This window comes from Stenella coeruleoalba, assembly GCF_951394435.1.
Source record: "Stenella coeruleoalba genome assembly, chromosome: 6".
NCBI classification, from domain to species: domain Eukaryota; kingdom Metazoa; phylum Chordata; class Mammalia; order Artiodactyla; family Delphinidae; genus Stenella; species Stenella coeruleoalba.
In genome coordinates this window covers 90,488,873-90,511,141 of record NC_137151.1, presented here as the reverse complement: position 1 = coordinate 90,511,141, position 22,269 = coordinate 90,488,873, and the positions used below count along the sequence as shown (strand labels likewise).

General features: G+C 39.2%; 2 protein-coding genes across 8 annotated transcripts in view; one reads left to right on the top strand and one right to left on the bottom strand.

Annotated features, from left to right (window-relative positions):
- Nucleotides 1–2,662: 2,662 nt before the first annotated feature.
- Nucleotides 2,663–19,989, bottom strand: COQ10B (coenzyme Q10B). 2 transcript variants are annotated; one of them, XM_079924651.1, is made up of 5 exons: nt 19,844–19,989; nt 14,304–14,453; nt 9,869–10,061; nt 5,168–5,269; nt 2,663–3,749 (listed from the first exon to the last, which is right to left on the bottom strand). In XM_079924651.1, exons 2-5 carry the CDS (start codon nt 14,426–14,428, stop codon nt 3,582–3,584), a joined length of 588 nt encoding a protein of 195 aa, XP_079780777.1. In that variant the 5' UTR covers nt 14,429–14,453; nt 19,844–19,989; the 3' UTR covers nt 2,663–3,581. The 2 variants fall into 2 exon arrangements, with proteins under 2 accessions (XP_079780777.1, XP_079780776.1); XM_079924650.1 differs by lacking the exon at nt 19,844–19,989 and adding an exon at nt 19,396–19,789.
- SF3B1 (splicing factor 3b subunit 1) overlaps nt 19,858–22,269 on the top strand; it is a 62,310-nt gene continuing 59,898 nt past the window's right edge. For 5 of the 6 annotated variants that reach the window (XR_013828781.1, XR_013828782.1, XM_079924640.1 and 2 more), the window contains exon 1: nt 19,858–19,992. The gene's annotated coding sequence lies outside the window, so the exon portion shown is untranslated. The remainder of the gene's footprint in view (nt 19,993–22,269) is intronic. The other variant, XM_079924638.1, reaches the window with a different exon arrangement.

Sequence of the window (22,269 nt, the reverse complement as noted above, 5' to 3'; positions counted from 1 at the left end):
AGGAATGAACCTCAGCCTGGGACACCAGAAAGAGCAGAGAGCTGGGGTAAGAGAGGGACCTAAAAGGTTAAGGGAAAGCCTACATTCCAAACTGTGAGACCCTCAGTCCCTTACTAAACTTTCAGAATGCCAACAGCCAGGCATTATTTCTACTCCATCTGTCCCTCTTCCTATTCCCAGCCCCATATTTCTCTAGGGCAAGAGATAGAATCCTTCTGTAGGAAAACCGTGAAAAAAGACCTCTAGATTCTGCCATTTGGGGAGTCTGCCAGTGAAAAGGCTGGCTCACCCGGTCACCTCACAGTGAAACTCACCAGTCAATATGCCCCCTCTTAATTCCAGTAAACCGTATAGTAACTTGCCTTCAAATATTAACGGACAAACAAGAACCATTAGACAGTCGAGGAAGCCTTCAATGTGAGAATAGCAAAACCCAGAAGGGGCCTAAGGGAAACTTAGTATCTTAAGAAAGATGAGATCTTGTTTCCTTAAAAGAAGAAAGCTATGAAATAAAGGAACAATTAGAAAACAAACCAAAAAAATCTTGGAAATTAAAACTATGGCAAATATAAAATTAACTGAAAGGTCTGAAAGACAGAATTGAAGAAATCTAAAAGGCAGAAGAAAAACAGATGGAAAATAGGAGGAAAGAAGATACAGATTTAATACAAGAAATAAAATGTCTAAATACTCAGGAATTCCTGAATGAAAGAACCAGAGAATATGGATAGGAGGAAATTATCAAACAAATAATTGAAGGAAATTCCCCAGGACTCAAAGAAATGAGCCTGTGACTGAAAGGATCTGTAAGTTGCCCTGCACAATTAATAAAAGACAGGGCAACACGACCGATCAGCATGCATTTCCAGACTACCCAAGTTAAAGAGTAGATTTTAAAAGCTTCTAGAGACCAAAAAAAGGGTGCTAAAACGAAGTACTGGTTATAAGAATGGCATCAGACTTCTCAAGAGCAGCACCAGATGCCAGAATACAATGAAGTCAGATTTTCAAATTATGGGGGATGGGAGGGATTATTTTTAATGTGGCGTTCTATACTCAATCAAGTGTGAATATAAAACAATGACATCTTCAGATACTCAGGGATTCTAAAAATTTAGCTCCTATTCGCCCTTTCTTAGGAAGCCACTAGAGGATTTCCTCAGCATTTTGAGAGTTAAAAAATAAAAAGGAAGCCAAAGATCCAGGAAATAGGAACCCCAAGAAGAGAGAGGTGAAGGGAAATCCTAGGATGATTAGGGAATTACACTTGCACAACAGCAACAGCGTGGAGAGCAACCAGTTCAGATTGGAGCAGGATGAAAGGGTGGCTGCAAGTAACTGAATACCTAACTCTAAGTGACTTAGACACTCAAGGTCTGTTATCTCATGTAACCAGAAGTGCCCACTACAAGGTTGGTTCATTCAACCCTTGATGTTAGGGTTCTGAATTGGCTTTTCTGGAATCATCGCCTCTTCCCTTTTTGTGAAAAGATGGCAGATGTAGCTGCAAACTTCACATCCTCACGCAACCAGGCAAAAACCAAGGAAGAGAAGTTTCTCTTCCAAGTTTCTTTCCACAGAGATAAAAATCTTATCTATCAAGTCCTATCCCATCAGTCTTCCCCTCAGATTTCACTGACCAGATGCCAATTCAAGAGGTTTATAAAGGTGGTGGTGTTTTCCCTCTTAAGATATGGAAAGCACAGATGCCAAATTTTAAGTCCACAGGTCACAGACTTCAGAGCAAACACAAGAGCATACATATTTGAGCCAGAATGCATGGGTTTGTCTCTACCACTTACCAAGACTTGTGTTCTGACAATACTTGGGGAACCTCATGGGTCAAAGGGATGGCTAGGTCAAGGCAATATTTGGGCATTCCTGGGTTCCCTAACCAAAATACCATGTACATACTATCATAATACCAGTCCAGTTACACCCAACCACTAAGTTAGATTCTAAACCTAAGTCTACTTTATGGCACTTTAAGAATAGTGGTAAAGTACAAGTTCTTATTTCCATTAAAAGTGTAGTAATACTGTACAGGGAAAAAGAGAAAATATCTGGGGTCTTATCTTTGCCACTTAAAAAAAAACTTTGTTTTTTAAAAGGTGCATAATTTTTTTTTCTTTTTTTGGCTGTGCCGCTCGGCACGCGGGATCTTAATTCCCTGACCGGGGACCAAACCCACGCCCCCTTGCAGTGGAAGCGCGGAGTCTCAACCACTGGACCGCCAGGGAAGTCCCCAAAGGTACATAATTATATACAAACTACTTATGATCTGGGAAGATACCTCATTTATACGTGGAAAAATACTTTACCTGTGTGAAGGCATAATCAAGCTCCATGTGAGTAGACTGTAAGAATCCTTCACCACTGTATACCCACCATGTGGCAGAGAGCAGCTACTCACAACAGATTTACTGAACAAATTGATGCAAACACGCATTCGTGTAGGGAACGAACTAGTAAGTTCCCTTGCTGATCTGAGGAAACAAGGGAAGGGTAATTAATGCCAGAGGGTTGTTGGGTATGGAATGAAGGAAGGGAAGGGAATCAATATTGATTAAAGGAAGACTGAATTTTGCCCAGATTTTTTTTCTGTGAAAGTATTTTAAGACATTTCAATAACCAAAATAACTGTACAAAAAATAAACAAATTAACTTTATTAAGTTACCACTTCAATCCTTACATTGATTTGTTTACAAAAATATCAGTTTGAAATGCATTACTGAAAGTGAGTACACACAATAAATAGAAAATAAGGATGCATGGTGCTGGAGACATCTCAACCAACTTATCTTCATCTACTGCCCACTGTTGTAGACAAAATTGGACACCAACTTATTATCCTCATGTACTGCCCACTGCTGTAGACAAAATTTGACACGCAAACAGCATTTTTGAAAGAGCAGTCGAAGTACCGGGGAGAGGGCTGCAAACTATGAGAAAAGTAGCTTAAAACTCTGGACCACTCACCAAAAAAAAAAAAAGAAAAATCACTATCTGGAAGCTAACCTCAGTATAACAGCGAATTATCTACTAATACCCACAAGAACAATTTAAAAATAAGAAAAGTGCCACGGAACCTTCATTAACAGTATTTTTAAGTCAAAGTTTTTACTTTAAACATCTGATGATTACTCAAATATTCTAAGCCATGAGGCAGACCCTAAGACAATAAGTTATAAATAGTCTGAATTTAATAACTTAAAAGTGATATGGTTAATATAATACACACTGCATGAGTATCTCAACCAACCTCTTTCAGGTGAGGTGATAACTAAAAGGTTTAAATTTACAGTTTCAATTTCTGTTCAGAAGAGTGATGTCAGTATTCTAGCAATAGTGATGACATCCCATTATTGTAAATATGCTAATATACATATTACTCTGAATTACACTTGATTGAATTCTATGTACACGTGGTTCCATATTCCAAGTGCAAATTTTCAATGGTACGGGTTTATAATCAAAGCTGGTTTGACAACTGCTTTCTGACTTCTGAAAGCAAATGATGAAAGTACTTCCTAAAAGTGAATAAACTAGTTACAAGTAGATGACCATTTCCTTTTTCTCTTTACGTGTGATGAACTTCATGAAGCATTAATTCCCGAGGTATATTTGTTTCTGGACCATACAGCTTACATGCTCTTCTTTCAAAGGCAGCTACCATCTGCTTTACAACTTCATCGAAAAACAATGTGGCAAGCTGAGAGTGTAGAAGTGAGCGAAATTCAAAAGAAATCTGTAGGAAAATGTTAATAATTATTTTAGAAAGATCTTTCTTTTACTCAATCTCCACTTAGGGTAATGGTGTTCACACTGTGAAATGTGTTACTTGGCCCAGTACCTAAGGCAGAGCTCTATGGGTCTATCTAGATGAGATTTTAACATCCCTCAGAAGAGGGAGATTTGTTTACTGCAGTAAGCACAACAGCGGCTAAACAATAAGCTTAAGTAAACAAGGCTAATGAATCTCATTTTGGGGCAAAGAGTCTGCTTTTACTAAGTTAAAGAAACCTGGAAAAAAGCTTTGCTAAATACCATGTTTATCACTTTGCCTTCTTCTTAATATGCCCCTTTTCGAGCTACCTTACCTCCCAAAAGTAAATAAGGGAAATGATCCTTCTGATATGGTATTCCCATGAGAAGTAGTAGCAGAAAGATGAGATTAACCCACAAAATAGATGGTGAAGGTGGTTCAATCTTAAAGTAGACAATGATTTAGAACTAACTTTATATCCCCTCAAGACAGAATTCAAGGCAACCCAGTTTAAGAAATAATATCTTAAGGACCTTAAATATCCATTAACTTCTGAATGTTTTAATTTTAAAATAATTTGATTTATAAAAAAGTTGCAAAAACAGTACTAAGATTTCTCATACACCCATCACCCAGATTCCCCTATTTCAATGTCTTATATAATCACAGTACAATTAAAACCAAGAAATTAACAAAGGGAGTTAATATTACTAGATAATAATGCTATTATCTAATCTAGAGAGGTTTCATTCAAATTTCCCCAACTGTCGCATATATGCCCACTAATTTTGCAATGAAAGCAACTTAAGAGCTGAGAATAGCATACAGTAATTTACTCAAAATTATAACCATTTCTTCTTAAAATATTTATTTATTTGGTTGGTTGGTTGCACTGGGTGTTAGCTGAGGCTTGCAGGCTCGTTAGTTGTGGCACGTGAACCCTTAGTTGCGTGTGTCTTATAATCTATGGACTTGTAAAAATTAGAAAATAGAAAAGGGATGACTATTCAAGGTTTCAAGGAATAAAATAGAAAAAGAGGAAGGGTCATTAGCATTCTTTTCTTCTTTTTGGCCGCGTCGCACAGCATGAAGGATCTCAGTTCCCCAACCAGGGATTGAGCCTATGTTCCCTGCAGTGGAAGCACAGAGTCCTAACTACTGGACTGCTAGGGAATTCCCCTAGCATTTTTTCTTATAAAATTAGTGCAAAAAAAAAAAAAGTGCAGAAAAAGGTATTCAATACTCAGAAATTTGAGATTTTTTAAAAAATGTCTTTCAGTAATTGCTATGCACGTAGGTTATTAATTATGACATCTGGGTTCTAATAAAAATGGATTACTCCTTCTTTACCAACCTCACCTGATGTTTGGAACAAATAGAGGGCTTTATGAGAGACTTACTGAAAAATCCAAAGTACAAGTTCTTGGGTAGCCAGGAAGACCTGGGCTAAAACGCCATACAGTCTCCAAATGATTGAAGAGCTTCCCATCAGTACAGGATGCCTAGAACAAAATGAAAAAAATAAAACCACAGTTAAATACCATTTGGATTGTGTCCAGAATCTACAACTGAAGATGATTTCTTTGAGAAGTAAATATTTTTATAGGTCAGACCACAGGTGACAAAAACATCTCATTGTTAGCTTCTACTAGGAAGTGATCTCTGGCCAATATAAGCCATTTTCCTTTCTCCTGGGATCCCCAAGATTGCCACTTGTTCTCTTCCACTGCTGTCACCCACTGGGCTACTTAGACTTCTCCTCCCACAACAAAACAGGGAGTGACTATCTGGAAGTTTATTTCCAGCTCTGCCACTTATAAGTGATCCTGAACAAGTTAATTCCCTGTACTGTATTTCCTTAATCTGTAAAATGAGTATAATGCCTGTCTTATACCATCAGTACGGGATGGCTAAATTTAACATTTGTAAGGCATTTGGCACAGATCCCTAGAACAATTCTATAATTCTTCTTTGCAACTCAAAGATTTTCTATCAATCACATTCAGTCTTTCCCTAACTCATTATTCTTTATTTCTAGAGGCCTCTATGGTTCCAGTTTTCCTGAAAGTGTGGCCCTGACCCTTGTCCCTGACCCACTGCTTTCTGACCTCTCTTCTGTGCTCATGTTTATTTTACATGTGTGTGTACACATTGAAACATAATACACAGTAATACTATGTACAGTGCATCCTGACATTTCCCATTCTATATCATTAAAAAATGTTGGTTGAGACCCATTAAAGAGTTGCCTCCTGCAGTGTGAAAAATGGTGGCCAGAACCATAGTTACTAGTCCATTGTTAGGACATGTTATGACCTTGAATGAAGTTCAGTTTCAGGGCTTCCCTGGTGGCGCAGTGGTTGAGAGTCCGCCTGCCGATGCAGGGGACACGGGTTCGTGCCCCGGTCTGGGAAGATCCCACACGCTGTGGAGCGGTTGGGCCCGTGAGCCATGGCCGCTGAGCCTGCGCGTCCAGAGCCTGTGCTCCGCAACGGGAGAGGCCACAACAGCGAGAGGCCCGCATACCGCAAACAAACAAAAAAACTTTAAAGAAGTTCAGTTTCTTTATTTACTATCCTAAGATGCCATCTGGGCCTTATTATACTAGTAGACAATTGACCTCAAGAATATCTATCACCTTCCCTCAGAAGCAGGCTATTTTTTAAAATTCTTGTTTCAGTCTACACTCCCCTCCTCAATTAAGCCTTAAGTTTTCAGCAATTCTGGCAAATCCTGGGGCCGATAAATGATCAAGCCCCTCTACCCCCTTTCTTTTGTATAAGTTATCCCCCTCAAGAATTTAGACTGTCCCTCTCCTGAGGCTACACACTACAAAATATATTGCAAAATAAGGACCTGCGTAGGTAAACTGTTTCCCCCAAAGTAAACAGTCATTTTTTCTCCCATAGCTATAGCCTACCTAAACACAGAATATAGGATTATTTCTCTGACTATATCTGGATCTCTCTAAAGATGGTTCAAACTGGGGGCTAAAGAGCTAAAAATCCATTTGCAGTTTATTCCTCACTTCCTCTTCATCTAAACCCTTTTGAATTAATTATCAGATGGTAACACGGTAGAATCATTATAAACTGCATCCATACTAAAATGCATTTAAAAAGATATGCTCTAGTCACACATTTATAAAAAGAACATATTATTTTAATTTTTAATATGGAAACCAGTGAATGTTTTAAAACTTATTTAGACACGATAAAATAAGTCATTAAAATACTAACTGCTTTAATAGCTGATATGCTAAGTCACTGGGGAGAAGTAAAAATTTTCTTCAAAGAGTTTGGCTTTATATATAGTTCAATAATGGCCATCCAATTTTTAAAACCATCAAAAGTCTATAATAAAACCGTATTGTTTCAGTTATCCAACTTTGTTTATTTACTTTTTTTATTTTTGGCCATGCCTCACAGCTTGTGAGATCTTGTTCCCCAACCAGGGATCAAACCCATGCCCCCTGCGGTGGAAGTCTGGAGTCTTAACCACTGGACCACCAGGGAAGCCCCTGTTTACTTTTATTTTTAATTTTTTTAAACTTTTAATTACCCAACTTTAAGATAATGCATTCCACCTTTCTTTACAACCACATAAGAAGCTTATAGGAAATTTAATAGTGAAGGAGAAACAGCTGTTGGGAATAATCACTATAATATAGCACCTTCCTCTGACCACTTTTTCACAAAATGTGGCAGTGCTATACTCATATCAATAATCCAGCTCAAGGACCCATGGATTTTTACTGGTTTTTTTTGATGTTGGGGGTAGGAGTTTATTAGTTAATTTATTTATTTTTGCTGTGTTGGGTCTTCGTTTCTGTGTGAGGGCTTTCTCTAGTTGTGGCAAGCAGGGGCCACTCTTCATCGCGGTGCACGGGCCTCTCACTGTCGCGGCCTCTCTTGTTGCAGAGCACAGGCTCCAGATGCGCAGGCTCAGCAGTTGTGGCTCACGGGCCTAGTTGCTCCGCGGCATGTGGGATCCTCCCAGACTATTGGTACGTTTTGATAGGGACAATACTGCCAAAGATCTCATTCCTAACAGAGATACTGAACACAGTAGGAAGGTTTCTGGACATTACAGATTCAGGTAGACTAGAATCACTGACATGTTAAGTCACAGGCACATTTGGGGCAGCTAACAATTCACAGAAAATGTCACATGGCTTCTGCTGCTTCCTCAGTTATAATAATTTTTATTATATGTCACATATGTGTATCAGGTATTAAAATCCAGAACCTGAACCCAGGGAAAATTGAAAGCTGAACATAGAGAGTTGTGTGTTATTCTCAAATATGTCTTTAAACAATAAACTAGCACACTAAGTGAGACAGCTTATTTTAATGGAAAAATAGTTTTGGAATCAGACACACACAGTATGAATTTGTGTAGGGCTCTTAATTTCCCTAAGCCTCATAAAATTGAGATAGCAATGACTATCTAATACATATTATTATAATTAAAAAAAATAGTTTCCTCCCTCCTTGGCAGTGTTAAAAGTTACTGAAATTATTATGAACATCTGTGGATCTACAATAACCCAAGAACACAGTAGTGAGAACTTCATAAACAAAGAGGCCTCATGACTCCTGTCATTGTAGTACTGGTGCTGAGGATACAGAGATGAAAAAGAGGATCTTCCATTCTCTCAAGTACCTCGATTTTGTCAAGCAGAAATACAAATGAAGAAAGAAATTACACTACAGAGTGATAAGAGAAATAAATAAAGCACGTGCAAAGCCCAGAGGAATCACCGAGGTAGAACTAGTCATCTATATGAAAGGAAAGGGAGAAAGCAGGTTGGAATTTGAAAGATTAACAGGCAAGGAATTTTCATTATAGGTAAAAGAGGGAACAATATGCAAAGGCACAGGGCTGTGGAATAAGCACTATATGGTTCATTCATGGAAGCCAGGGAAGGGAAGAAAGCCAGGAGGAGAAAATGAGACTTTAGAGTTCTTTTAGTTAGATGCAGAATATGTTAAGATCTAAGTTATGAGAGTCTGAATGGTAAGAGACTGAGGTCAGGGGACTCAATTTTAAGATTACAGAGATATTTGCTGCTGTCAGACAGACTAGAGTCTTGGCTGTGTAACCTTATCTAACTCTTCTAGGCCTTAGTGTACTCAACTATAAGATGGAGAATAAAATTTGCATCTCAAAGGGCTGTTGTGAAGAGTAATTCAAGTAAAGCACTATAAAGAGCTCAATATGTTAGCTATTTTAAGTGTAGTATAGGTGAAAACTCCAAAACTATGAGGCAAACAGGTGAAAACAGTCGTAATAACGACAGAGTCCCACAGTGGTGCACAGTCTTTTAAGTGGAGTTGAAGTTTTGAGATTGTGACTAGGGTGGACTCCAAGGTCTTAGCTTCACTGGACAGTATACTCTTTCTGGTATGAGAGTTGCTCCTCCTCAATGCCTGACAAAGAGGTGACGAAGGAATTTAGCTCTGGCCAATTACCAAGAAATGATACCACCACTAAATCCTGTGAGCACAAAACACAATTCAGCTTTGAAAGTCTTTGGTCATCACATCTAGAAATTCAAAAGAAATGGGCATTACTCTATGGTATTCTGCCTTTTTGTGTGTTGAAGTCTGGGTACCCTTTCTAAATGTGTACCCTCCTCTGAGAAGAGTAAGATGCTTAATATATGCATGCAACAACACTTGGCATTTCAGTACCTGGTACATGGCAGGATGACTTCAATAATGTTTATGTTCTCCACATTTATATCTTTTCTACCTTTCTGCATCCTCTCACCACTTTCCCTTCCTTAACTTAAGAAAAAGTAGTGCAAGTATTAAAACATTTCTCACTTGTGCGGCCAAATCCTTCCTGTGGGTCAATAGTCCTCAACAGAAGGACAAAAGAAAAAGCTTCTTATTTCCATGTTCTAGTTAAATTTCTATTTGGAAAGAATAATGCTAATATTGTGTAAAATAACATGATTTAAGAGATATAATAAATAGTTTGTTTTTTCCCTCCTCCTATTAGTTTAGGGAAGTCTTCTTAATGCTATTATACTTTAACCCATTTAACATAATATTTGAGGAATATTTAAAAACAACAAAAAACAAAACCATTACCTTTACCAAATGTGGTTTCACCAAGGTTACCACTGATGTATAGCGCTCCAATACAGGTGGAAACCCAATTTCTAATCGTGTTTTGCAGTATCCAGATCTCCTTGATATTACATCTGATTTTTTGCACCAAGGAACAAAATGCTTGTAATCCTCCATTCCTGATACTACATCATACATTTCCTGCATAGAATATCTTAAAAAAAAAAAGGAGAGGTGTTAACTGCATCTATTTATATGGTATATGTACACTTTAAATTGAATATGAATAAGGTTTACTATGTATGAGGCAATAAATCATTTGGCACACATATAGAACCACACTCTGGGATGAATGTCTTTAAAACACAGAAAATAAAAGGATAAAAGGGAGCTAAACATATGTCTATAGCAGAGCTTACAATGTGGCAGACCACAGGTTGAATCTGGCTTGCAGATATGGTTTTTAAAATTTTAATTAGTAACCAGCATTTAAAAACTGAGACTTTGAGAGAAAAAAACTAGAAGCAACCTAAATATTTGGTTGATAAACATTAATAATTGCTTAATAATAAATGGTTGATGAATTATGGTACACTCATACTGTGGAACTCTATCAGTTATCTAAAGGGATTAAGATCAGATGTACAGTTGACCCTTGAGCAACACAGGTTTGAACTGTGTGGGTCCACTTATACACGAAGTTTTTTCAGTAATATTAGTACCTGTATTTTCATTTTACCGATCTTTAAATTAAATGTGAGGGAAAGTTTGTGTTCAATTAGAGATCACAATATGTGGAATCAAAACAACTAGGGTTTGAGTCTTGATTTTATTTTATTTTATTTTTTGAGTCTTGATTTTATCCAAACTGTTTCATCAGCTTCCTGCCTTTGGGTGAGTCATTTAACAATTCCTCGTTTGGAGACAGAAATAGCAGTATGCAGATTTTTTTTACTGTGTGGGGGTCTGCACCCCCTAAACACCCCACTTTTCAAGGGTCAACCGTATACTTTAGAGCAAAGAGGTTTACAATATATTGCTATGTGAAAAAAGGCACACTAAAGCAGATGGGATATATATGATTCTATTATCTATTTGAGAAATATTTTAAGTGTATACTATATTTCCTCAATTTTAAACATTCGGGATTTTTTTCGTGAAAATAATTATGTTAATAGACTGTCTGTTATGAAAACAATTGAAAAAGTCCTAGAAGGATACAGATTAAACAATTACCAGTTGTTAATTCAGGAAAAAGAAGTAGGAGTAAAAATAGACTAAGTCTTTTAGTATACATATTTCTAAATTGTTAAGTTTTTATACAAGTATGTGATGATTTTGTAATTAAGAAAAACATCTATTCTATACCACAAAAAAAGGAAACCTCTCATTCTTTTTATGAGCCAGCATAACATCTGCGAACCCAAGCCTCACAAAGCACATAAAAAACAAAATCTATAAACCCACATCACCTGTGGCAAAACTTCTACATATCAGCAGATATAATAGAGCAATATATTTTTTAAAAAATACAACAATCAAATGCAACTCATTTAAGGATGTTTGGATGGTTTAATACTAAGAATTATATTATTATAACCATATTAATTAGTCAAAAACATTATATGATTCCCTCCATAGATAGTTAAATACCAGAAGCATTCCTATTAGAGTTAGAAATAAGACAAAGGTGTTGTATATCATCATTGTTATCTGACATTTTTCTGAAAGTATGTCAAAATAATTAAATCAGAGCATGAAATATGAGGCACATGTGTGGAAAAGAATTAGGCAAAATTATAAATTGGCAGGTGATATGACTATCAAATCAGAAGCTAATCAATTCAGAATTTAGTTATGTAGCCTGTTGAGAAATATATAAAAAATAATATCGTTCCTATACTAACAAGTAGAAAACAGTAGCATAGAAATGCAAAATACATAGAAATACAACAAAAAACCATCAGGGTTTAAATGAAAAACCAAACAACAAAAACATTGTGGATACAAGTAAAAGACAACTGAATGAGAACCAGACACATATAATTCTTGGTTATAAAGACTCACACTGTTAAAACATAATTCACCTCAAAATGATATAGTAAACAATCACATTCTAAAGTTTAAAAGGGTATTTTTGGAATATGACAGAATGAGTGTTTATACATATTTAATCTTTATGATCATGAAATGAGGCCCACAGCAGAGGGGGGGAAATAAACCTACCCTCCCCATGTTCTCAGACATTTGGAAATAAATGCCAAAATAAGTCCCATGAAGTATGAAACCTGGTAGTCTGGAAGCTAATTGTCATAAAAGTAGTCTGCACTGACTAAGAAAGCAGTATAGCATAGCAGTCAAGGGGATGGACTTTGTAGTCAGAAAGTACTGTGTTCAAATATCAACTCTAAAACATAGTAAGTCATGTGACCCTGGCTAGGCTGCTTAACCTCTCAACTTCATTTTCTTCATCCATGATTGAAAAATACCTGTACAGGTGTTTTTTTTTTTTTTTAATATTTATTTATTTCGCTGTCCAATCTTCATTGCAGCATGCAGGATCTTTCACTGCGGTGCTCCCTTGTGGCGTGCGGGTTTCTCTCTACTTGTGGCATATGGGTTTTCTCTTCTCTAGTTGTGGCACGGGCTCCAGAGTGTGTGGGCTCTGTAGTTTGTGGTTGAGGTGAGCGAGCTCAGTAGTTGTGGTGGCGGGCTTAATTGCCCTGCCACATGTGGGATCTTAGTTCCCTGACCAGGGATCGAACCCACATCCCCTACATTGGAAGGTGGATTATTTACCACTGGACCACCAGGGAAGTCCCTACAGGGTTCTTTTAAGGGTTAAGTGAAATAGTTTTAGCATAATGCACAATGCTTACTAGGCACTTAATAAATGGTAGCTATTATGTGTTTATGTCAAATATGGGGGAAGATGAAGATCATTAGATAAGACCAATTTGTAATAAAAAGAATTTTAACATGAGAAAAATAAGGAAGCAAGAAAGAATAAGTAAATATGGTGGGAAAAATAAGCTTAGGAGTCATGACACAACATAATCTCTCTGAGCTTCAGTTTCCTCATCTCTAAAATGGGAATAATACCTAGTTCACATGGCTATTGTGAGAATTAAATGAAACAATAAATATAGAGCCCCCAGTAGTGCCTGTCAAATGGCAAGTACACAGTAAAAGGAAGATGTTATATTTCTGATTCAAAAGGAAAGCAGACCAGTTCACTATTTGATTTCTCATCCTTTTGTTGCCATGTCTCTTTTCAACAGATACCAGCTGATGCAAAGATGTCTACCTATCCAAGTATTTACACTTGCTTTACGTGGCATAATTGCTGGCCACCTGGAGGCTACAATTACATAGCTGTAACATGACTAGTTCTTGAGAATAATATCTGAGAGTAAGCACTGGGTGTCACTTCCAGACCAATATGATTAAGAACCACGTGTATCTTTTTAAGAGACTCTGAAGACTAAGGAATTACAAAAGTCACAAGTTGGATGGAGCCTGGCTTCCTGAATCACTACTCGAGGATTGCTGCCCATGGATTGGGAATACCCACTTCAACTTTACATGAGAAAGAAATAAACTTTTGGGTTTTACCTGTATGGTTGCTAGCATTACCTTAACTAATACAGTGACTATCCAGTAATAACGGTCAATTATGTGACAAAAGTTATGAGTATGCCCAAAGTTCTTTACTGCAGAAAAATTAGAAGGGAAAAAGCAACTAAATAAAATGAATGAAAAGTACTTTTAGAAGAATTCATGTAATATTTAATGGCCTGTTGGGAATTAAGACCCCCTTGTAGAAATTCCCATATGAAGGACTGCTTATTTCTGGTTTAGCAGATCTGCAGACTCTCTATTCTCTGCTGTATATACCCCTAGATGAGGGGCCAAACCTGGCCTGCTGCGTGGCTCTGTAAATAAAATTTTATTAGAACACAGCCAGGCCCATTTATTACATATTGTCTATCGCTATTTTTGGGGTACAGTGACAGAGTTGAGTAGTTGCAACAAAGACAGTATGGTCCACAAACCTATTTACTAACTGGCCCTTTACAGAAAAGCTTGCCAACCTCTGCTCTAGATGGTAGGGGCCTCTTAGCATGTTTATATGTACTTACCTAGGTATGTGTGTATGTGAGGGAGCTATACAGACATATCTGGCTCAACATATCAGTAATGTTGCCACTATAAAAAAGAACAGTGTACAAAAAATGCAGGTCATAAACAGTTTAATTATTTCCTTTAAATGTCAAGATTTAAATCTATCCTATAGAGTTACCACATGACTACATTCAACAAATATTTATAAAACGGCAAGGGCTAGAAAATTAGAGCTTAGTCTGTAAGAAGAGAATCCAGAAAAAAAGAGGCATGATGTTCTATAGAAAATTGTGAACACACTCTTTTAGTACAACTATTATTTTATACAAACCCTATAATTCTCCTCTCTGAATATTCTTTTCTTTTGTTTATTAATGGTGCAGCAATTCTGAAGAAAGTTCTTGCATATATCTCCTTAGGCAAAACTGAGGTATGTAGTGGAAGAGTTCTGCTCATCAGTATACCACAGGAAGCTAAATATCTAAAAAGACAAAAATTACCTGATTAACATTGACAATTAAGAGAAAACACAAACTATAGAGATTGTAAAATAACAATCATACTTTAGAAGACTGTGCAACCTTAGAATAGTCCTGAAAAAATACACACACACACACACACACACAAGCTTCTAAAGCACCATAAAGAAACTAAAAAGGGACTTCCCTGGTGGCGCAGTGGTTAAGAATCTGCCTGCCATATATATGGAATCTAAAAAAAAAAAAAGGTTCTAAAGAACCTAGGGGCAGGACAGGAATAAAGATGCAGTAGAGAATGGACTTGAGGACAGGAGGAAGGGGGAGGGTAAGCTGGGTCGAAGTGAGAGAGTGGCACGGACATATATATACAGTACCAAATGTAAAATAGATAGCTAGTGAGAAGCAGCCGCATAGCACAGGGAGATCAGCTCAGTGCTTTGTGACCAGCTAGAAGGGTGGGATAGGGAGTGTGGGAGGGAGGGAGATGCAAGAGGGAGGGGATATGGGGACATATGTATACATATAGCTGATTCACTGTTATACAGCAGAAACTAACACACCATTGTAAAGCAATTATACTCCAATAAAGATATTAATAAAAAAAGAATCTGCCTGCCAATGCAGGGGACATGGGTTTAAGCCCTGGTCCGGGAAGATCCCACATGCTGTGGAGCAACTAAGTCCGTGCACCACAACTACTGAGCCTGCACTCTAGAGCCCATGAGCTACAACTACTGAGCCCACATGCCACAACTACTGAAGCCCATGCGCCTAGAGCCTGTGCTCCGCAACAAGAGAAGCCACCGCCATGAGAAGTCTGCACACCTCAACGAAGAGTAGCCCCCTCTTGCTGCAACTAGAGGAAGCCCATGCGCTGCAACTAAGACCCAACGCAGTCAAAAATAAATAAAATAAATAAATTTTATTTTAAAAAAAGAAACTAAAAATACCAGCTTACAGTTATGGTTAGAAGCTTCTAACAGAAAAGGTATCTCTCCCAGAAGTTGGCTTTTAGTCTGCAGTCATGTTTTACAACGTATTCTTACCCTAGGCTTTCTAGGATATTCATCATCCAATTTTCAACTCACCTACTCAGCTTGTTTTCCCAGCTGGATCCACTGGGATCCACTGATCTACTCTATGAGATTTGAAATTAGGTCTTGCTCTCCCACTGGATATCTGGCGGCCCTGTCAGACCTGCTGCTCAGTTATCTTTTACCTTCCAATCTCCATTTCCATGTATATATGTGAAAACATATGTCAAGGTAACTAGAATGTTAACTGTTTGGGTGCTTTGTAATACAGATGCCTGATATGCTCCTGTTCACCTAAATGTTTTCAGCCTTTATTCTAATAAGATTATTGCATAACTGTTTTACACTACTATTCGTGCATTATTAGTTCACATACTTATTGAGCGCCTATTCTGAGCTAGGCACTAGGGATATAATGGTGAATAAAACAAACATGAAGATTACATTCTAGTTGGGGATTCAAAAAAAATCACTAAAATAGAAATGGGTGTGGGGAGATGTAATTAAGACCTTCTTTAGACAGGGTGGTCCAGGAAGTCCTCTCAGGTTGTATTTCAGCTGAGAAATAATGGATAAGGAGTCATTAGCCATGCTAATAGATATGTATGTACATAATAAATGCGTGTGCACATATATATAAAATCTCTCTCACACATACATGTGTGTATGTACGTGGGAGGAGAGGTAGATACAGAGCATTTCAGGTACTAGGGGAAGAGTGTGGCAGCATCCAGACACTAAAACAGACTAACAGTGTAACAGCAGTATAGCAAGCCAGGGGGAGAGCACCATGAAATAATGTTAGAGAGACAGGTTGGAGCTGGATCATACTGGGGATTATTGGTGAGGATAAAGCAATTTGGAATTTATTCTCAATGAGATGTTCTTGAAGTGTTCCAAGTAAGAGAGCAATATTTCATTAAATTGCATCTTCAAGTTATTTTTTAAAAGTGTAATGGAGTGGCCTGGTGAAATCTCATGTTATCATATATGAAATTTGATTTATATAAGATATGATTTACATATAAATAAAATTTCTTTAAGGACACTGAGACCCTACAGTTTGGCGGGAAGAGAAAATCAAGTTAAAGAATGATTGAAGAAATTGGCGATATTCAGCCAGAAGATAAGAGGTGATACTTGAGACTATGGCTCCAAAAATACAAGAAAAAACTTTTGAACAATTAAAGCTGTTTATAAAAATTGGGTAGACTCATTCCAAAGGTAATGAAAGAAAGGTCAATGAAAATAGTTAAGCTAAATGCTTCATGACTATGGAAAAGAATCAAGCATATGAACTGTATGAATGAACTTAAGTCTCTTTTAAGATAGATTCATCTCCTAGAGAGAATAAGGGTGTCATGTGTTCCTAAAGATCTTTAAAAATATGATGTTATGTGAATTTTAAAGGCAGTGATAATATTTTTAAAAGCCTACTGTAATTTTTTTGAGTAAAGCTATAGCGTTTGCTTTAAAGTGGAATTATGCCAATAAAAGTGACTGACAGTTATTCTGCTGAATGAAGCAGAACAGTGGAAATTAAATAGTTAGGCAGGGACTTCCCTGGTGGCGCAGTAGTTAAGAATCCCCCTGCCGGGCTTCCCTGGTGGCGCAGTGTCTTGAGAGTCCGCCTGCCGATGCAGGGGACACGGGTTCGTGCCCTGGTTCAGGAAGATCCCACATGCTGCGGAACGGCGAGGCCCGTAAGCCATGGCCACTGAGCCTGTGCTCCGCAACGGGAGAGGCCACAACAGTGAGAGGCCCGCGTACCGCAAAAAAAAAAAAAAAAAAAAAAAAAGAATCCCCCTGCCAGTGCAAAGGACACTGGTTCGAGCCCTGGTCCAGGAAGATCCCACATGCGGTGCAGCAACTAAGCCTGTGCGCCACAACTACTGAGCCTGCGCTCTACAGCCCGACTGCCACAACTACTGAGCCCACGTGCCACAACTACTGAAGTCCGCACGCCTAGAGCCCGTGCTCCACAACAAGAGAAGCCACCACAAGGAGAAGCCCACACACCACAACGATGAGTAGCCCCCGCTCGCCACAACTAGAGAAAGCCCGTGCGCAGCAATGAAGACCCAACACAGCCAAAAATAAATAAAATTTAAAAATTAATAATAATAATTAGGCAGTTAATTTAGCTTCCCCCTTAAAAAAAAAGGACACAAAATATAATTTAGAATCTCTGGTAGCCACACAGATTATAAAAACCAAGCTTGGTGTTCAAAATGCCTAATCACCCATTTCCCTTCTAAGACATTCTTTAGATGTCTTTAACTGTTTTAACAGTTTTATCTATTTCGCTCACTTTTCATATAGATACCTTCTTATCTATTATTGGAAGCCAATTACGTGGCAGATACTATGCATAATTATGAACAATTTTCTAATAAATCAGACCAGAAAAAGCAGCATCTGAGATAAACCTTTATTAAAAAAAAATAATAAGACCCTTGCTTCTGAAGAGGTGAACTGGGTGTTTTGGAAACTTACTTTTCACTGTATATGGTTTTGAATTTTGTACCAGGTTCATGTAATACGGTCCCTCTATCCCCCGAAAAAGAAACACACAATCTGATTATAATCATAAGGGAAATGCCTGTGTTTAAAGCAAGTTAACAGGCGTCTTCTGATCGGTCTGCATACTATGGTTACAATGCCCTGGACTGCCCATCTATTTTCACATATTATCAAGAACAATATGTCTTCAACTGCAATACGAGAACCATACAATCGTATATATGGTTAAACCATGAAATGAAAACTGGACCAGATGAAGGACAGTTTTTTGGTCACTAATCTTCCAATACTACATCCCAAATACTCTACTATAATAAAGGCCAGAATCTATGTTAATGCTTCAGCCTTGCAATGAACTCGTAAACTCTCTCCCTCTTCATTATCATAAACAGTAAATATTTTATCCTGGAATTTAAGCCTTAATTTGATCACTACAGCAATTTTTAGTTTTGTTTATTTGCAAGCCAGCATTTTATAAGAATAATACAAAGCAGATCTAAAGCATGATACAGTATGTTCTGCTTAAAACTTTTTCAACCAATAAATGTCTAAAAGGATTTGAAGTTGGTTGGGTTGTTGGTATTTTAAAAAATTCTTCACTGAATCTAAATGTCCTGGAGCTCAACCAGATTTGTGCTTTCTCCCTCTACCCCGTAGTTTACAACTAAATTAATTTTAAACGTTAACTTTTAATTTTCGAGCATAGTTTATTAAAATGGCATTAATAAAAGGAGACTAAGTGGTAGAAGTATGGAATCTTTCGTGTCTCCACCTCCATCACCTACCGAAAAAGAACCAACCAGGAAAATCGAAGGCAGACTCTGGTTCAAGGTTACAGGACTTCTAAGTTACAATGGCATGGAAAAAAATCCAAGTCCCCGGCTTCGGTTTAGTTTAGCAAGCACCAAAGGGCGGGGGCAAAGACCGCTACCAGAAACTGGGAAAGCACGTCTGGCCATCGGATACGCTGGGGGAACAAAGGGGGCCTTACTGCCAGGCCACAAACTCCCACACGCCCATCAACCCGCAACTCCTGCGCCGCAAAGTTATCACTTTCCGAGAGCAGCAGCCGTAGGCCATGGGGAGGAGGCCGGAAGAGCCCAAAGGCAACCCCTCCGAGTTGCTTCATCAGCTGCTTCAAAGTCGCTTAGCGGATGATTCACCGCCTCTCGCGAGGGCAGCGAATCACCCCCGTGACAGGCCGGCGAGCCTCCGGCCAAGGGGGTGGGGGGAAACGCGCGGCCCTGAGAAGGCAGGAGACCCTTTCTCTCCAGAGACGAGGAAACGCATCCGGTCCGTCTGCCCCACCCTAAATACCCCCAGTCCCCTTGCTCAGCAGGCCTGGGCTGAAAACTACCCTCGCCGCTGAGCCCCAGTTGTTCATTACCTGACGTTCCGCGCAGGCCCCTGCACAGGAACCGGGGCTCCGGCCGCTGCCGCCGACCTCGGACGGCATCGCGAGACCACCTTTTTCAAGGCCCTCTGACCGGTCCGAGCTGCCATTATCATCTGACTAAAACCGGTCGCCAGTAAGCCGGGACCAGGCCCACGGCACCGCCCTCCTCCGGCGGCCCGGGCCACCCGGCGCCGCCGCCATCCAGCCAATCGGCGGGCCCCCTGAGCGGTCAGACACGCCCCTTCTCCTTCCCCGATTGTGCAAAGCTGACGCACGCTCCCACTACCGCAGGGCCGACTGTAAATGCGTTCGTCATCCTGCCGGCCAATCAAAGGGAGCGCAGGGCCGCCTAGACGCACCCCTCTCCGCCGGCGGGCCTCCACTTCCCGCCGCGCGCTCTGGCCCCTTACGTAAGAACCACCGTGACCTCTCACCTCACCTCCCGCGCTGGAACTCTTCCCCGGATTCGCCAACTGCCGCGGTTCTCTTGGGTGCTGCTTCCGGTCGCGAGGCCTGCCACGTGATGCCAGCCCAGGGGCGGGAGGAAGCCCGAGGTGCTGGCTGTTGATTATGTAACTGTCCAAACCGGTGAGTGCTGGGCGGGACCCGCCATCCTTGCCGGCTGCGAAGTCTGGCCGTCAGTCTTGCTGTTAATGACTGTACCTGACGTGCTTATCCTGTGAGGTTGTTGTGAGGGCACCATATGGTCACGGCCTTAGGGAAGAGACTCGGTTCTATTTGCCTTCTTCCTGTGTGGCCAACATTTTAATTGGTGTCCGTGTATGGTTTGGGTTTCCCTTCCTCCATACAAACCAGACTTTGCTTCGATTTACCCATTTCAGGAATCATTCATCAAGTCTTGACATTTTTTTCCCCTTTGTTTGTTCCCAGGTACTTATTTAATCTTTATATGTCATAGTTTTCTGTAAACCGTAAAGTGAGAATAGCAATACTACTTTCTGCATTCTGCTGCTTAAATGTAGTCAACAGATATTTATGGAGCACTCACTGTTCGCTGTTTTAGGTGCTGGATAAGTGACCAAAAGTCTTTACTATCATAGAGCTTATATTCTAGAGTGGGGGAAATCAATATATTAAATCAATTAATATAACACAATGTCAGATAATCGTATGAAGTAGAAAAAAGTAAAGCAGGGAAAGGAGATGGAGAGGGGTAAGGTGGGGTGCTGTTTTATATAAGGTGGTCAGATGGGCCTCTGAGGAAGTGATAATGAACAGAGGCCTAAATGAAGTGAAGAGGTGAACGATATGACTGTTTGAGGGGAAAGTATCTTCAGGTGGAGGGAACAGCAAGTGCAAAGGCCCCAGACAGAAACATTCTTGCCTTGTTTTATGAGGAGCAAGGGCTTTGGATCACAAGTGAGTGAAGAGAGTGGTAGGAAATGAGATCAGAGGTAGTGAGGGCTTTTTCATAGTACTTGGGAGGCCGTGGTACCAACTTTGGATTTTACTCTATGTGTGAAGGGAAGTCATTGAGGTGACTTGATGTGATTTACATTTACATAAATATTCCAGCTTCTGTGTGTATGTATGATTATTATTTTCTACTCTTGCTTTGTTCATTGCAGTCATCCCTTACGAGATGCTTTGTGGAGTGAGTTGAAATCACCAACTACAAAGAACGTCAAGCACTTTTTTTTTAAAATACATTTATGTATTTATTTATTTATTTTTGGCTGCCTTGGGTCTTCGTTGCTGCGCGCGGGCTTTCTCTAGTTGCAGAGAGCAGGCGCTACTCTCCGTTGTGGTGCACGGGCTTGTTGCGGAGCACGGGCTCTAGGCGGGCGGGCTTCAGTAGTTGTGGCGCACGGGCTAAGTTGCTTCATGGCATGTGGGATCCTCCCGGACCAGGGCTCGAACCCGTGTCCCCTGCATTGGCAGGTGGATTCTTAACGACTACACCACCAGGGAAACCCTGTAAAGCACTTTTCAATACAACACAGGATGTACTTGTTGATTGAGGTCGTTCTGTAGCTGCATCCAGACAATTCTATATCAGATTACCTTCAAATACACAATCCCTGCTTTTCTTGCCTTAAAGCTTAAATATTACCAGTAATATCTTCCTTTAAAACACATCTTTACTATATTACTCCCCCACTCAACATCACAGTGGTTACAAGTTGCCTACAAAATATAGGCATTACACTTCCACATCCTACGAAGTTCTATTTCAAACTATTGGTATTGTTAACTAGAAAGCCTGTTAAACATATTTTTCAATACAATACATGATGTACTTGTGAACTTAATAGAATGCCTTCTTTTATTAAATTTACCAAACATTTTCTTATTGAACTCTTCCAAGACATAAGAAAATATCTACTGAATTGGGTCACCCAATTGAACAGTTCCCCCCCCACTAAAAGAAATTTTTTTAAGGCAGATAAAGGCATCTTTGCAGTAGATGACAATGTATGGTACTTACTGGACTTCTCAGCAAAGAGTAATATGTCAGAAGCTTAAAAGTGATAAGAAATTCTGGTTCAGTTTTAGTAGATGACAGTGCTTCCATAAATTGTGGGCTAAAAATCTGTTTATACAATAGGAAAAGATTGGTAGTAAATTAAAATTCAGCAGAGACCTGTGGGAAGCAGTACCTTAGAGTCCAGACCAGTTATGCTCCAAAAATACATTTGATACAATGCCACCTATTAAACATTCTTGCCAAAATAATTGAATCTGAATCTAGTCAAGCTTTTAGGTATGCCAGTTTAAACAGGAGATAGAAGAGCATGTTAAATGACACCGAGGGGATATAATCTGCCAAATACAGAATATGGGAAATTCTGTAGGACAAATGAGCCAATTTCTTCAACAAATAAATGTCAAGTAGAGAGGAGG

Coding starts and splice junctions, on each gene's coding strand:
- COQ10B (XM_079924650.1), bottom strand. CDS start 19,517: ATGATAATGGCAGCTCGGACCGGTCAGAGGGCCTTGAAAAAGGTGGTC. Junction 5,270..9,868: donor TGAAACCACATTTGGTAAAG/GTAATGGTTTTG, acceptor ATTTTGTTCTAG/GCATCCTGTACTGATGGGAA. Junction 3,750..5,167: donor CTTGTACTTTGGATTTTTCA/GTAAGTCTCTCA, acceptor ATTTTCCTACAG/ATTTCTTTTGAATTTCGCTC.